Below are 18,219 nucleotides of genomic sequence, written 5' to 3' on the forward strand. Positions count from 1 at the left end.
AACTATAAAACAAACAACAGACATTTGTTCATAGTAACCACAAACACACATTATCATTATAGTTGATGATACTAAAACCAAAGTTATAGCAATAAAGATGAAAACAAGAATCACAGACTAACATATTATGTACAAAAAGTCAAAAGTTTACCTCTGCTGTCTCTGTCTCTATCGGGTTGTTTTACTTTCTGCACCAAGTCAACAGTGCTTCCTTGAGACAACTTTAGTTTCATTTATGTGTAAATGATTTGTTGCTCCTCCTCCACTGGCACATATCCTGCACAGATTCGATTCTCTACTTTTATATGTCAAAATGAATAATAAAAAATGATAATGATAATAATAATAATAATAATAATAATAATAATAAATATAGCCGCAAGCGGCAATGATCGGCCCTCGCCACGCCGCAAGAGGAGGGGGCGCTAACGCGCCCCAATTGTCCTTTTATTACGCCTACTGCTGAATCTGTGACGCTGTCACATCTTCTCCCCTTTGTTTTACCATCAAAAAGCTATTTTATTTTGAATTCTTGGCAAAATGTGCGGCTTTGCCGCACAGACACCGTGACTCTTTGAATGAAAATGTGGATAACTTTTGATGGTCCTGAAGATGAGTCTCACCAAATTTCAGGTTAATATGTCTAACGCCCTGGGAGGAGTTTGTGAAAGTCTAAAGTGTAAACATGTTCTGGCGATTTCCCCATTGGAATAACATGAAAGGTTTCGGTCATCGTTACGGCAACGCCATAACAATTATGACATGGGTCTCATTGACTTTTTTGATGGGGATGCCAAAATTGAGTTGTGTGTCAAATTTCATATAATTTCGCAAAACTAAACATTTAACCTCCATATAAAATCTGTAGGGGGCGCTGTGGCTCCAAATGAATTTATTTCACTTCAAGTAGGTTTAGGGCAAAGAGTTTAACAACTGATTCTAATTTGACGCAATTCGGACTTTATCTGCGCAAACGGCAGAAATTTTAAATATGGGAGATTTCTGAAATTCTAGCTACAGTTTGCGGCTTCGCCGCACAGAGACCGTGAGAGGTATCAATGTAATTTGGATAACTTTTGATGTCCAACTCCTCAGTAGCATTTTCACCAAATTTCAGCTTTTTAGGGCCAACGCCCTGGGAGGAGTTCGTAAAAGTACGACGTTTGGAAAAACTCCGAAGTCATGTTTAGCCATTTTTGAAGCAATATGGCCGACATTTGGTTGGGCGGACGGCGTTGCCGTGATAATATTTTTTACTTCTCTTGTCACCATCTACCTCGGCGCCAAATTTCATGATTCTACGATCAGATTTTTTTTGGGTCATTTCCCATCTCTCAATGCATTTTTGGTACATTTGGGGGCACTGACGCGCCAATTTTTTTTATTTTAGAAAAGGGAAATAGCCAGAATGTAGAGAGGCACGATTTTTAGAGGTGTGAACATTTTTGTGACTTTTCGTCAATGTTCACTGGGTGAAAAATAGGGGGGTTGGTCCCGAGAAGAAGAAAGAAGAAAGAAATATAGCCGCAAGCGGCAATGATCGGCCCTCGCCACGCCGCCGCCACGCCGCCGCCACGCCGCAAGAGGAGCCCCAATTGTCCTTTTATTACGCCTACTGCTGAATCTGTGACGCTGTCACATCTTCTCCCCTTTGTTTTACCATCAAAAAGCAATTTTATTTTGAATTCTTGGCAAAATGTGCGGCTTTGCCGCACAGACACCGTGACTCTTTGAATGAAAATGTGGATAACTTTTGATGGTCTTGAAGATGAGTCTCACCAAATTTCAGGTTAATAGGGCTGACGCCCTGGGAGGAGTTTGTGAAAGTCTAAAGTGTAAACATGAAAGGTTTCGGTCATCGTTACGGCAACGCCATAACAATTATGACATGAGTCATTGACTTTTTTGATGGGGATGCTAAAATTGAGTTGTGTGTCAAATTTCATATAATTTCGCAAAACTAAACATTTAACCTCCATATAAAATCTGTAGGGGGCGCTGTGGCGCCAAATGAATTTATTTCACTTCAAGTAGGTTTAGGGCAAAGAGTTTAACAACTGATTCTAATTTGACGCAATTCGGACTTTATCTGCGCAAACGGCAGAAATTTTAAATATGGGAGATTTCTGAAATTCTAGCTACAGTTTGCGGCTTCGCCGCTCAGAGACCGTGAGAGGTATCAATGTAATTTGGATAACTTTTGATGTCCCACTCCTCAGTAGCATTTTCACCAAATTTCAGCTTTTTAGGGCCAACGCCCTGGGAGGAGTTCGTAAAAGTACGACGTTTGGAAAAACTCCGAAGTCATGTTTAGCCATTTTTGAAGCAATATGGCCGACATTTGGTTGGGCGGACGGCATTGCCGTAATAATATTTTTTACTTCTCTTGTCACCATCTACCTCTGCGCCAAATTTCATGATTCTACGATCAGATTTTTTTTGGGTCATTTCCCATCTCTCAATGCATTTTTGGTACATTTGGTGGCGCTGACGCGCCAATTTTTTTTATTTTAGAAAAGGGAAATAGCCAGAATGTAGAGAGGCACGATTTTTAGAGGTGTGCAAATTTTTGTGACTTTTCGTCAATGTTCACTGGGTGAAAAATAGGGGGGTTGGTCCCGAGAAGAAGAAAGAAAGAAAGAAAGAAAGAAAGAAAGAATAATATTCCGATGCGAAAACAATGTTTCCCATTTTTCAAATATCATAAACTATACATTTTCGGAAAGCGCTCACGCTTTCCTACCTCATGGTGTGGGTCCCTGGTCACTGACGGGTACTTTCGATAATTTTGAGTGGGCTCCGCCCACTTTGTGTTTTTGGCCCTCTATACAGTAATAATGTTCAATTTTTGCATTACATGCTTATATGCACGGAACATGCAAGAGATGGGGAACGTATTCGTGAGCTACTTAGCGCAAATGAGTGCTTTACATTGGGATGACGACCGCGAAGCGGTCGTCATCCCAATGTAAAGTGCTCGTTTAGTGCGAACTTTTGCACGGGCTTCGCCCGTTTACAACGGTAATGTTCCATTTTCCTACAACTAATTAGTATGCACGGGGCGTGCATGAGTGGAGGAGTGCGTTAGTGAGTGTTTGGAAGTGGGCGAGCGCTTCGCGCTCGATTTCGTGCGCACTATGTGCGCACTTTCGCAGCCGTGCTTCGCACGGTCTTACGAGATTAATAGGCCTCTCGCCAGCTTGTGGCGCTCGGGCCTAATAATATTCCGATGCGAAAACAATGTTTCCCATTTTTCAAATATCATAAACTATACATTTTCGGAAAGCGCTCGCGCTTTCCTACCTCATGGTGTGGGTCCCTGGTCACTGACGGGTACTTTCGTTAATTTTGAGTGGGCTCCGCCCACTTTGTGTTTTCGGCCCTCTATACAGTAATAATGTTCAATTTTTGCATTACATGCTTATATGCACGGAACATGCAAGAGATGGGGAACGTATTCATGAGCTACTTAGCGCAAATGAGTGCTTTATATGGGGATGACGACCGCTTCGTCATCTCAATGTAAAGTGCTCGTTTAGTGCGCACTTTTGCACGGGCTTCGCCCGTTTACAACGGTAATGTTCCATTTTCCTACTACTAATTAGTATGCACGGGGCGTGCATGAGTGAAGGAGTGCGTTAGTGAGTGTTTGGAAGTGGGCGAGCGCTTCGCGCTCGATTTCGTGCGCACTACGTGCGCACTTTCGCAGCCGTGCTTTGCACGGCCTTACGAGATTAATAGGCCTCTCGCCAGCTTGTGGCGCTCGGGCCTAATAATAATAAAAGTCTCTCAATACTGTTATAAATTCATAAACTAAACATGAAATACAGTCAGGTGGGTGGTACATTTACTCTTTGTACTGTATTGTACTTCTAAAAGTTTTTTTTCAGACACACTTGAGTAGTGTATTTTACAGAGTAACAGTTCCCACTTTGAAAATCACAAATGTATGTTGAAAATATTAAATTATTGTTTTTTATTACACCGCCCCTTAAAATATGCTTTTGTTTAGCTACTTTTTTGTCGTATAACCTTCATAAAATATCATAATTTCTGCATCATTGAATGCTTTGTATATTCAAGTACATCAAATAATAAATCACAAGTTATAAGCTTCATAATTACTATTAATTGAGTAGTGGTTTCTCCAAATAGGCTACTTTTACTTATTTCTTAGTCCACTATTTGACATATCATACTACTCAAGTGTAAAAGTGCCTTACTTGAGTACATCTTTTGACTATTACGCTGCGGAAAACAATATAAACAAGATTGATTAATACTTTCTTTTGCCTTAACCTTATGCCAATATAATCGTTTTTCTTTTTAACAAATTTAATATTATGTAACTACCATTGGCTATTCCCATGGTACAATTCCATGCCTGTACTTAAATGACTCTATGAACTTCTGTGTTTGTATGCAAGTAAATGTGTTTCGATTATAAAAATGTGTCATTAATTAAAATCCCTACAGCCATCACTGCATTTCCCTTTATTTGTTTATTTGTTATCAAGGTCATCACCACAACAAAGAATACCGTCTCTCTGATTTATGATTTACATATGAAAGTGAAAAATGAATTGCATAGTATACACCTAATTAAAACTAAAAATATGTTTTACCTGTTTAAAACAAAAGAAATGAAAAAAAATCCTGTGGTTTTGTATCTTAATGATGCATTAAAAAACAAGCCTGTCTTTAAGTTGAACTCAAAATAAAATAACTTAACAATCATAGCCATATAATTGGAACTCGAACAAAAGCTTTAACACAGAGCTCATTAACATCAACGTCAATAAATATAAATGAGACAAAAGTGATCGTATTTGAAATAAACAAATAGATTACACCACAAAAATAGTAGGTGTTGATATATAAAAAGTGCTAGACCTTTTGTTCTGTTCCCCGTCTTAGTTACAGTTACTTATATTGTTACTGTGCTCTGGTCTGGCGTAATACTTACAAACGCTATTTACAATCATTCCTCATTTAGCAAAAAAGGGCAATTAGATTAATTAATAATGTTGGATATTTTGACACCAATCCTCTTTTTATGAAGTCTAAAGTAATACACTTTTTTGATATTGTGGAATTTCAAACTTTGCAATACAATACAAATCAAACTTTGTGTGTGTCAGTCAGATGGATATAATGGTCATTACTTTGTTTAATTTCTTGGTTATAAAAATGCCTTATTTGTAAATACCTATAAATGTTTCAAACTCATGCCAAAGTATTCTTTCAACATATCAAAGCTTTTCATGTGTTTATCTGGTGAAAAATCTTATTACTTTTTGTAATCCAGACCTTGAATCTCAGATCAGTATCATTTGGTACAAAACCTTAGTCAAAATCCAACCAAGATTTTAACATCAAGTTTGTATCAAGTCGGTGTCATCCAGGAGTGATCCATTGTGGAAAAAGCTTCAGTTATAATCATCTGGACACTTTTGCAGAAAAAACAAGCCGTTTTGACTCTCATCCAAGAGTCATTCATGAGTTTGTATGTTTTGATTAGCTTTTTCCATGTCGTAAGCACAGATCTTACCCAGGGATTCTCCACTTCCTCCAAATGGCTCGGCCGTTTGTCATCTGCCAGTGAAGCTTGTAGAGGAACCCCCGGCACAACATTCATCTAAATATTTTTCCATTGAGCTTCATATTCTGCTGAAATAAAGTAATTTTTCTAAAGGACGGAGGGGGTCGCCAGTAAGAGAGAATTTCTGTTACTGTCCAGTCGCTCAAAGATATTGGACTGAAATTAACAAGCTACTGCAGACTGTTTTGGAGATTGCCATCCCTCACAATCTTAGAACTATATAAAGAAATGACACAAACCTCACCAACTCTTCAACACCAACGATCAAGGACCGGACTGACATAGTGACAGACATCATACAAATGGGAAAAATGACATTCAGACTTAATATGAAAATGGACATCTTTGATAGACTTTGGTCTAAATGGGACTTATGTTGTCCTGTAGTGTTATTTATGTTTTGTCATACTGTGCCGTTTGTGTTAATGTTATTATTATTATTATTATTATTATTATTATTATTATTAGTAGTAGTAGTAGTAGTAGTAATAGTAGTATTTGTTCTTTGTTTTGTTGTTGTTAATATTTCCCGAATTAAAATTTTATAAAAAAATATATGATGATGATGACGATGATAATAATAGTAATAAAAACCTTTCAAAATAAACACATATGTACTGTACATTTTTTGTGTTTTTATCGTTTTATTCTGTGTTTTGTGAAGCACTTTGTGACTTCTGTCTGTGAAAGGTGCTATACAAATAAAATGTACTTACTTACTTACTTAAATACCTAATGTAGTAAGTATTTAACCAGGAGTTGGAAGTTTTTTGTTTTAATGTGGACAGGGCCTTCAATTCCATAGCCTACCACTAGATGTCACTAATAAGCTGAGAATGGCTTGGACTCGGAGCGAGGCAAAGTCATTTTCCAAGGAATAATAGTTTGGCGAAACGCTCGTCCAGATCTGTGAATTGGCGGCTTGTTATGGTGTATCAGAGTGTTCCTGTCCATTGGAAGTGCCAGAATCACACCAGTAGAGGTCAGAGCCGGAGTCAGATGCGTGTGATTGACAGCAGCACGTGTGGCACTCTCATCTGGACACCGCACTCTCTCCTCACACTTCCCCCTCGTGGACGTGTGTTCATGCGGCTCTGCAGGTTTTTATTTCTGTGGAACAGTAATGACAGTGATGGAGTGCAGACAAAAGCGCCTCGGAGGAGGATCTTTTCCGTGTCAAGGCTCTGTAACAAAAGCCGGCTCGCGCTCTCTGCTTTGAAGCGTCAAACCGGTGGCACGAGCGCATTCCTGTGCGCGCGCAACCCGAGCGTGGACTGCTATGCGAGGACGCGGCACAAACGTCTCCCACGGACACCGGCACAACAAACTTACATTCATCTGTCAATCTGGGACTCGTCTTGAATGGAAATATAAGAAGACGAAATTTTAGATGTTATTTGGAGCAATGGCGCAGTCTGACAGGAGGGATTGTGCGTGATTGAACGTGTCCGGTGAGTTCTGGATGAGTGGAGTGGTTTTACGCACGCGGGTTCCAGAGATGGAGCTCGGGGCGCTAACTCCACCCATCGGATAAGTGTCTCCGGCGGGCGGAGCGGAGGTGCTCGTGTCCTGACGGGATATCTGACAAGTCCCGCACAAAACTTCACCGGGACCAAAGTCCGTGCGGCGCGTGGGAGGAAGACTCGGTATTCACGCGTGCGCTTTTTTCCCCCACGCCAGAAAAAGGATGCAAAGATGGCGCTTATAATGGGGACTGGAACTTGTGCGGCGCCCAAAAGTGGTGTTCTAGAAGTTTTGGTGCGCGAACAGTGGCACCGAGTCGCGGTGAACCTGACCGAGGACAGTCTCACGCTGAGCTCCGAGGACGGGGACAGCGGCTCGAGCTCTAACGGCGTGAGTCGCGTCGGGTCGTACCTGGACAACAACAACGCCAACTCCAACAACGCGCCCCAGAGCGTGCGCTCGGCTTTCACGGAGCATCCGGAGCGCGTGCCGGAGGCCATCGCCAACCGGAAGCGCGGCGTAAAGGTGACCAAGCAGGAGGTCGGGGGTCTGGGCATCAGCATCAAGGGCGGCAAGGAGAACAAGATGCCCATACTCATCAGTAAGATCTTCCAAGGGCTCGCCGCGGACCTGACGCAGGCGCTGTACGTGGGCGACGCGATCCTGTCCGTGAACGGCGTGAACCTGCGGGACGCCACGCACGACGAGGCGGTGCAGACGCTCAAACGGGCCGGGAAAGAGGTGACACTAGAAGGTATGGCAACAAAAAAGAAAAAAGGCTCGTCACGCATCCCGTCTCAATAGTGTTGTTATGTGTTTATTTTCAATTGTACAAAGCATATTCTTCACCGCAGCAATAATGATGCAGCGCTGGAAGAGTTCATTTGCAACACTAGATAAAAGCAAATTTAATAAGTAATGTTGGGCTTTCCTCTTTGGATAGTTTGAAGAAGCTAAATGTATTTTCTGCAATCAAAATATTATTCCATCCATCCTTGATAAAATCCACTAGGCAAGGTAAGTTTATTTTATAGAGCACAATTCGTACACAATTCAAAGTGCTTCACACAACAGGGAAAAACTATACATTATTCCATTGATAACATATGAAGAAGATGGTGTCGACAACAAAAAATTGCAGTTGCAGTTGAACTTTGCCTTTGACCCACAACCTATAATGCCACAACAGTACCTTAAGTGGTAATATCAAGACCTTGAAGTTTAGTCAATGTTCTCTGTCATTCTGGGTGAAGGGCACGTGATGTGTCAATGAATGACTACAGTGTGCATTATGGGAAGTTTCACACCAGTTATCAGAGTTTTGGGCAGTGGAGGTGACCTAATGTTCTTGCAAAACGAAATGTTTAGAAAAGTCTTATCAAACTGGTGGTGCCAGTGCATTGATATGTTTATGTGGTCTTTTTTCTACATGCAAGGCCACTCAGATAACTATGGCCTTGGTGGGGTAAAAAGTGTCCTGATGCAGCTTTAGTCTACAGGAAATTAAAACATGTTGTTATCCAGGTCAATGCGCTCCTTTTATCTTTCTTAAAAAGCATGTCTGTATCATTTCTATGCTTCTGATGATATATTATCAGTTGTTCGTAGTCATATTGTTTTAGTTCTGGCTAACAGTGTTATGGCTGAGTAACATTAACTGTGATATAAAGCCTTGTCGTTAACTCTTAAATCTCATTCATAGAACCTATGCACCTCGAAGCAAGTTCAGACAGGAATGACATCTGGCGTTTAGCAGAAGGTAAATTAATGTGTCAGTTTATGTGGGGAAAAGGAGTTTAGGAGATACTCAAATGGCTGAAGAAGTGAAACTACCGACCATAATTTAGTGGCTCTCAGTAATGGTCATAACACATGTGCTCACGCTCTTATGTTTCTTGTTTCAACAGAGTTAGCAAACATTATACAGGAACCACTTAAAAAAACAAAGCGTCATTTCCCTTTCTTAACCACACAAAGATGTTTCACACAAGTGGCCTCTTCTAAGTTGACTCCCAGCTCTTGTCAGGCTCTCTCTCTCTCTTTTACACTTATTCACATGTAAACATGACATGATGGTTCCTCCGGGGGGACACCAGGGCTGAGGGAGGAGCTAGTCCCAAGCTGAAAACTTGCTCCGATAAGAACGTAGCAGTGGTAAATTCAGACAAACTAGAGGATAGAACCTGTTTTCAATACAGAACCATCAAAAGGAAGCGAGATAGAGTGGTAAGATGGTTTGAGGTTAATTGTGAGGTTTAACTTGAGAGGAACCGAGAACAAGTTAATTTCCATACCAGGAAACAGTTTGCACAAGATAAAAATAGTGTTAACTTGAAATATGTTACATGGTGTTGATTGACTGCTGTTCTTGAGGGCACATGGCCAAGTTGCAGTTGTATTATCTAACAAGAGAGCGGCCGGATCGTTATATCCTTGGCAAGACGCTTAACTTGTCACTGGATATCATACACACATACTAATCGGGACTAAAACTAAAGTAACTCCTTTGAAGTATCAATACAGAAAAATAGAACTAATAAACTAATAAAAGACACATGATATTATTAACTAAATTATTCATTTGTGTTGAAAATGGTCTGAAAGAATGTATTTTTTTTGTCATTATAGCATCGAAATTTGAATTGGATCTCAGCATTTCCCTAAATATTGAAAATTGTTTGAAATTGAACATGCATGTGACGGCACGTTGGCTACTTCTCTCGCCTCACAGCAAGAAGGTAGCGGGTTTTCTGTGCCAGACGGGGCCTTTCTGTGCCCCTGTGTTTGTACCCGTGTCTGGGTGGGTTTCCCCCGGTCAATCCCCATCCATCCAAAACATGCACCTTATGTAAAATCCTCCAGCTAATAGTTCTGACCAAGCCGAGCTCAAGAACTGGAACAATAAAGTGTACACATACCCTGGTTCCAGTTTGTTTTTAGCAGTTTTTAGCCAATGTGTATTTGGAAAGCAAAGAGACCCAAATGATGTACCTTTAACTCATGTGAACTGCAAAGTCCTTTACTCAATGAATGAAACAATGGTAATTACTTATCTATAATAGTTAAGTCAGAATATTACGGTACTTTTTGAGGAAAACTGATGTTAAGGTCTGTGCCATTATATTAAAATGGGTTTACAGAAAGGCCCCACCCCATTTGGGAATCAAACCCAGGACTTTCTCACTGAGGCTGAATAGTAAACCGCTGTGCCACTGGGCAAACAACTCACTTACTGTCCTCATGCAAAACAGGCAGCTGCTTTGTCGATTCTTTTATTGAAATACCCTGATTCCATTAACACAGAGTTCATCGTGCCACTCACTCTAGTTCATATTTTCAAGCGAGAGTTATTATTGTCATGTAAAGTCAAACCAGTCAAGAGTGACGTTCCTGGTGGGATCGATGCGTCACATCTATCATAGCAACCAGCTTAATGCTTTTGGGGATTGATGATTATACCAACAGTTACTTGATTAAAATAAGTGTATTTCCGTGTGAAGTATGCTGCATAGTGCCACTTCACGATACAGCGTCCAGTTGACTTCTTAGACAAATAAAACACACTAAAAAGGCACTTAATTAGCTCATGTTAAAGGCTTTAAGAGAATGGAAAATTCATAACTTTTATATAAATATAGTTGCAAACTTGTGATTTATACATTGTTCAATGCATGAATAGTAGACATTTCTTTTTGTTGTTCCAGATATTCTTTAATTTGATTTGGAGGACAAAAGCATCAAGAATTGCTTTTTTTTAACAGGCTAATCAGAATCTCAGTAGGAAATCGGGAGTGCTTGAAAAAATATTTTAAGAAATTGTACAACCAATTGTAAAAAAAAAAATTGAATAAATAACTGAAGATTGTTGGTATTGTAAGATTGCATATTATATCTTGTGCACTTATCTAACTCTTTATTTCTTAAATTGCCTTTCTCCTTTGGCTCACTGTACCGATTTGCACGCTGATTTGCTTTATAAGTTATTAGACACTCGTTACTTACTCTCAAACCGGGCTGGGCAATTAATCAAATCACATTACACTTCAAATAATTACAACTCCAAACAATTACACAATACAATCCCCCCATATAGAGCTGTGAAATTAATTAAATTTGGATTGAATCGAGATCAAGAAAATCGGCTTATTTTCAGTTTTAATTATCACTCATTGAAGGTTTGTTTTGTGTTCATGTAATTAATTATGATTGTTTTTTTGTTGTTAATAAGAATATATTGAATCAGTTAATGCAAGGTGAAAAAATTTGCCAAAAGAAAAACAATGAAATAGGACTATCTGCCTTAGTCCTGACAGGAAGTGAGTCAGTGACCAATGTTTTCCCCTGTGAGCCCCTTTAACAAGCCTTACCTGTCACTGTTTGACATACATGGGCCCCCGTCTGCTGTTAAATCCACTGCATCCTGTGTCATCTGTCGTAACGTCTAGACTCCACACTCTAGATACAGAGATTGCAGTTGACTGATTTTGTCATTAGAGAGACGATCATTCCAGTGGCTGTTTGTGGAGTGATTCAAATGATGATGAGCTTGTAAACAGATACCTTTGTTATGGTGAAGATAATATACATCAATATTGTTCCGCACAATCTTTTTGTGAAATGTTTGTCTGTCGACACAAAAGCAGATACACGGCGCTGCTTTTCCTGCCCAATTTATCTAAAGGCACAAAATAATGCCGTCGGTCCAGGTGTGATTATTGTGCTGGTATCCTGTTTTGTGTGTGCGTTGACATAGTTCCTGTACATTGTTTGACAAACTGAAAGACCTTTTGTTGCGTTTCAACTTTCATACCAGGCCTGGGTGAAAAATCTAATGATGATATGACCCCTGTAATTATCTACCTTTTGTCGTATTGTGATTCAGTTTTGTTTAGTACAGTTTTCAAACTCGACTTTTCACACCCACTCCCCCTATTTGTCAGTATCTGGCAACCAATCACAGTGAAGTTTGAACTCTCAGAAGCAACACATAGTTACCTCTTTATTGCAATATATGTGTGGGATCTTCACTTCTTTATCCATTCATTCTCTTTGGGAATTAGCGTGAGTCTTACTAAAATAACAAGATAGAATAGAAAAAATGTCACAGCAGAGCGTGAGTTACAGAATGATAATCACTCCGTCAGCATGTTAAGACTTTTACGTGCGATGTAAATGTGTCACCTGTGGAAACCTGTGTGTTTATAAAAGTGCTTTTAGCTAAAGGCTAACATACACTAACTTAAATATAAAGAAGACAAACTTGATAAAAGCTCATTGAATGCAAAATTGACTGTTTTGGTAAACCGGTTAGTTCAGTTTGGGGTGTTATTTTAACATAATGGATTACAATTAGAGACAGAATCTTTTGTAAAACACAGATTTTCCCCCGGTAAACACTAGTCACACTGCCAGTGATTATCCATCTGTAACCCACTCACCGCTTTGTGTTAATTAATTATTGATTCATTCTGGCTCTGCTAATTCCCCTTAAGGAATGAATGGAGCAGGAAGTGAAGCTCCACATTTTTAATTCAACCGGAACTGGTCAGTTTCATGAAAAAATCATGATAAAATCAAAATTGTGCTCCAGGCTCTTGAATTATCCACCCTTACTTAACAATTCATTATGGATGTATACCATCATTTAGGTAGCCTAGCCTAGCATTGGATTGATTGTTTATGCCTCTGTTATTATTGCCATAGGCAAAACAGTGTCATGTTTGTCACTTGTCAAGTGAACAGGCCTTCACTGTCTTTCTCCCAAAAACACAAAAGGTCATGCCATAGGGTGTAATTGAGTGTAATAATAGATGAGTCCAAGGGAGCGTTTCCACATTTGATGCCCGTTTTAGTTTTTATTCATCAATATCCTGTAAACTAAAAGTAAATAAAACCATAGTACACGGTAAGCTAACATTAACAGTCTGGTTTGTGTTCACTCTCAAACGTACATACACCCTAGATGAATGTCTTTTTCTCTTCCTAGTTTATAGTTCCAGTTCTCATTTCATTCCAGTTCTCATTTCGATCTAGTTATATCTTACCCTAATTGGTTAAAATGATTTCCCCGTTTCTCCCAGCCCATTCTTCGCTTGAGCTGCAGAGAGAAGTAACACACGTATTTAACCGTCACTGTGCTGTTTGAACTCGTGTGAGCCTGGTCCAAGTCGTACAATAAGATACCTTGAGATTTGTAGTTTGTAGGGGTCTTTGTGCTTGCTTCGGTATCTGGCCGCAGTACCTGCTCTTTGCCCCGTATAGAAAGACAACTTCCCACTTCCAAATCACTGGAGGCTTTCCTCTCTTTCTTTGCCTTGGACTTCTTCTCTTTCTTTGCCTTGGACTTCTTCTCTTTCTTTGCCTTGGCCTTGTGTTCTGCCTCCAACTCCTTCAAATGTTAAGCCCTCTTTCCCCTTCACGAACATAATACAAGTTTTATTCCTCTGGTAGTTTTGTTACTCAACAGTTCCAATTCCAAATTTAACATTGATAAGTACAAAAGGGTGCAGCCGGCCGCAGTGTCGTGAGTTCAATTAACGAATCTGATAGTTTACTGCATGTCCTCCCCTCCTTCTCATCCCCCTTTTCAAGCTGTCCTCTCCTGTCTAGTAAGGCCTACGGGCTAGAACATCATAATAAATAAATAAATAATGAAATAATAATATGTACAAAAGGAAAGTTTTGTTTTCAAGGCAGCGGCGTTTCATCTTCAGTGTTAAGTGTTTCATTGAAAAACTTTACAATATTACAATAAGCCTATTGAATGTGATGTTCAATGAGGTAGAAATACACTGCTGCTACAATATTATAACAACTTCTGCTTCTGCTAATAACGTCTAGCCCATATTTCAAGCTGGGCTTGGGTGAAGCCCTTTGTCCTGAAACATATGCTCACAGATCATAACGTCGTCTAAAAATCTAAGAAACTAAAAATGATACCACAATGGTTTTGATACCTGAAGCACTAGCTAAATTGAAATGTACTTTCCATCATTGTTCAAGAATAACTGATCTGCATTGCTGTTTCTGTGTCCTAAGACAAAGTAAATCAATTATAAAATATATTACTCAGTTTCTCAAATGAAGTGCAGTGTTTGAAGTGGATAAACGAACAGTTGGTCTTTGGTGGATGCAATGCACTGGCATTTGTAATACAATTGTAACAACTCATTAAGAGGAACTCTGTAATTCACCAATCCTGCTATTTATTGTGATTATAAAAATCATAGTATACTGTAATGTTCTAAATTTTGGATGTATCTTTATGAAAACATCCTTTACAATAATAAACAGGCAGGAGGACAGGTAAAATTCTAAAACATTTCATAGTGTTTCAAGTGTCTCTCAGTGTCCACTATGCAACAAAAAATGTTTAGTGAACTGTGCATCATTTTCAAGGATTTTCTGGTCTGTAGGCTTCACTTGACATAAGAGAAGGGAGGGCATTCCGAAAATTATCAGAGAATAAAACTCACAACGTTGAACCCAAACACCGGGCAGCACAAATTTTACTTCTTCAATCTTTTTAGAAACTCATTACAATTTGTACTACAGCCAAGCCTGGATAAGAGTTCAGTGACATTTAACACCTGCTGCATCCAACCATTTTTTTTGTTAATCTTTGGAAATGCTAATGAAAATATGAAAAATGTTATTTAAGTAGCATACTAAGATAATTGTGTAAGGGGGATACAAATGTAGTCACTTGCACTAGTTTGGTTCCAGTTTGAGCCCAGTTTAACTTTGTACCTGTTTAAGTCCTGGTTTAGCTCTGGCCTTGTTCATGTTTAGTTAAATGTTTAATCCTAGTTTAGTCCCGGCTTTGATGTGGTGTTTGTACAAGTGTGAACGCACCCTTAGCTCTGTTTCACATTAATATAATCCAGCCAGTGTAAAACAAAGTAACAACCATAACAAGGATGTAGTAGCATAAGGAAAAGGCGGTCACTGCTTGGATCGGTTTTGCTGAAAAAAGCTGGCGTGGCCCTCTTTCAAATCAAAGCCCCAGTGAATAGCCTTGATTCTCTTTGAGCCCTTATCATACAGTTGGGCTTATTGGAGTGAGTTAGTCGGAGTTGGCTGGTACAGTAATGGAATTGAAACATGACCCTGGGGAGCACACACATTTACGCATTTCCACTGTAATAATGACTGGGGCTCCACCCGTTTATTTTCCCCTCTGCTGGAAACACTCACAGCACTGTTCCTGTGCAACCACATACCCCTGTTACATGTTCACTGGAAAAACATAATCCAAATGTGGGCTCTGTATTGGCCTGACCGCTGCCTTTGTCTTCTTAGACCTATAGCTACTGTGAAGCAGGTAATAATAACCCAAACATATATCAATCTCTTTATTTTAGTACACCATGATTGTAATGGTTCTTAAACTGCCTTAAACACCATAACGCAGACTATAATGCTACCAATGGAAGAAAAGGTTTTAAAGGTAGCCTGGACACTTGAAATTGAGTTTTGACAGGTATACAGAAGTTGTTGAGAAGGAGAAGGAGTTATAATATAATCTGAAACTGCTCTACTTTGTTTTCTTGCTTGTCTCTTTATGATTTGTACCCTGTTTTTTTCTGTTTCCCTTTCTGTTTTCTCTTCCCCTCACAATTCTTTACCGAGCAGCCTAGTATTGGCTTGTTCTCTGCCAATGCTGCCATCCTCTTTCTCACAGCTGTTAGGTTCATGATTAGCATTTGACTGGCTTAATTTCTCACTTGAGGTTTGATGAGACTATTGTAAACAGAAGGTAGATTGTATCAGCTGAGAATTTATTTTATAAGTTCTTTCAAACTTCTCCTTGCTTAAACTCTGTACCTCTCTGTCTTCACATGAGTGGTTTGGGTTTGTTTTATGATAACATATTTGTTACTTTGCTACAATTAGTATCAAACGGATATAATTAAATGAGTGTATAAATAATCTTCTGCCTGGGCATATGGGAGATATAACGATTGTTGCTCCGCATATTCATTGCTCTACTTTAGCCACTGCTATTACTCATGTTGCTACTATTACTAAACATTGCTCAAAGAATTTATAAATTCTAACATGATAGATTAAAAGTGAGAACGAGAATCAACATCTTCTCAGTTTTTATTGATTTTTGTTTTGTTTTTCTCCAAGGAAATGCACTATATTTTTTGTTATAAGCATGCATCTTGTTCTTCCTTACAAAAGTAAAGGTAACTATGAACCACCCTAATCTCAACACAACCCAATAATCAAATATTGACCTAGAACACACACAATACAAATAAGAGCTGTGTGTTATAATGATGGTATAGAAAATTGAAGTCCCTCCCAAAGTGTGCTTTCATCCATGCTTTCCTCACTGCAAGATCCTTGTTTCTCCAATTTAGACAAAAAGCCCCCAATAAAAGCATTACACATCACTGACAGTCCAACAAAAACTAACCTAGAATATTTTCCCTCTGAGGATTTCTCATCTTTGTGCATCAGCAATTCACAATATTCTATTGTTTGTCCACAGCTTCATCTCTCTGCTGCAGCGTGTGGGCATCTGTTTCTTCATACATTTCTTAAGCATTGAAATAAATCCATATTTCAAGTCACCAGTACCAAATTTCTCCTTACAGGATTTTCATAGTCAATGGACTCATATTGTTCTCACTGTTTAACAAATCTATCAGACATTTTTTAGCCTCTAATCAGATGATTTGGTGCAGTGGATATTCTAACAGTGAAAGCACATTGTACCTTTTGCCGTTCAGGTCTATTAAGGACATTTCGTCTCCGGTGAGATAAGGCTACACTGTCAGGCTGGTGCTAAGGCTTGTTATGCTGTCTGCTGGTGTCCACAGTGCCTCCTCCTTCCTAAAAGCAGTTCACATACTGGATACAAAATGTCACCAACTATATGTCAATTATAGCCGACTCAAGCAGTGGGGTATGCCAATTTATCATCCAGTGGAAGAGGCTTTTTTCTAAAATACATTTCCTGTCTCTCACCTCATTCTTTTGCTAACTTGTATGGAAAATAGATTCAGTATTATTTTTTTTTACTCCTATTGGTTTAAAAGTATATACTTTTCACCCTTTCTACCTTCAGAAGTGTTATTTAGTGCCTCAGCCAGGATCTCATTGTGGTGTGCCAAGGTGTGAAGATTGACAAGATTGACCGGGAACATTCAGCATCTTTTCAAATTGCTAGCTCAGAAAAACCAAGAAACTGAATCCTTTTTTTGGGTAAAATGTCTCTCATGACAGTTTGACACTTGCACATGTGAAGCATTATGATAAAGAACCAATTAGAGTGGAAAGCAGGACAGGACGATACTCTTAGTGGTTAATTTTATTTGTTTTATTAATAACAAATAAAAATGCGTTTCAATATTATTTCCCTAAACATAACCAATACAGACTTTTAATCAGTGACATTTCATGTTAAAAAATCTCTCTTCTTCCAAATTGTGATAATAATCATCATCAATTACAGTGTCATTACCAGTGACAGATGCACAAATTGCAATAACATTGAAACATTATGACACCAGTCTTTTTGTTGTCTTTGTTCAGTGAAGTACATGCGTGAGGCCACCCCGTACGTGAAGAGGGGCTCACCGGTGTCAGAGATCGGCTGGGAGACCCCCCCTCCGGACTCGCCCCGCCTCAGTCCGGGCAGCGCGTCGTCGCCCCTCTCAGCCCCCCCCAGCCCCCCTCTGCTGTCCGCCCACGGAGACCGCAGGTGCATCCCACTGAAGATGTGCTATGTCACCAGAGCCATGACAACACCAGACCCAGATAACAGGTAAGGTACAGTTCACCGCAAAAGGTCGCACAGGGAAGATCTACTCTAACCTGGCAGTGAAATATAAATCACACATTCTTAGACGGGTAAAACGCTGGTGTGGCCACACAGACCATCTTTGAACAGTCAGATGTGAGAAAGGAACTAAAGATCATTGGAGAGCCTCAGTATAAGTTCATGCAGTCTGGAAGGAGATACTGCTCTGGAATCCTCTTATGCACAGGAAAAGCAACAGGTATCGTTTTTGATTACCTTATATCATGTCCTGTTTATATTATGTGAATGCTACTGACCCTTGCTTCAATCTTAATCACTCCATCAAAAACCTGAACTTGAAGTGACAGAGAAGTTAGATTATTGTCCTCTGCCTTTG

At 39.5% G+C, this 18,219-nt stretch overlaps 1 protein-coding gene across 1 annotated transcript in view; it reads left to right on the forward strand.

The window, feature by feature from the left end:
• Positions 1-7,276: 7,276 nt before the first annotated feature.
• The window catches only part of sntb1 (syntrophin, basic 1), a 35,241-nt gene continuing 24,298 nt past the window's right edge, over positions 7,277-18,219 (forward strand). The window contains exons 1-2 of the mRNA XM_072460386.1: positions 7,277-7,820; positions 17,615-17,846. Of these exons, the coding sequence (XP_072316487.1) occupies positions 7,298-7,820; positions 17,615-17,846 (755 nt within the window). The 5' untranslated portion in view covers positions 7,277-7,297. The remainder of the gene's footprint in view (positions 7,821-17,614; positions 17,847-18,219) is intronic.

The sequence above is a fragment of the Eucyclogobius newberryi genome, unplaced genomic scaffold (genome assembly GCF_026437365.1).
Source record: "Eucyclogobius newberryi isolate DKJ021-1_F unplaced genomic scaffold, fEucNew1.0.hap1 SCAF_3, whole genome shotgun sequence".
Classification (NCBI taxonomy): domain Eukaryota; kingdom Metazoa; phylum Chordata; class Actinopteri; order Gobiiformes; family Gobiidae; genus Eucyclogobius; species Eucyclogobius newberryi.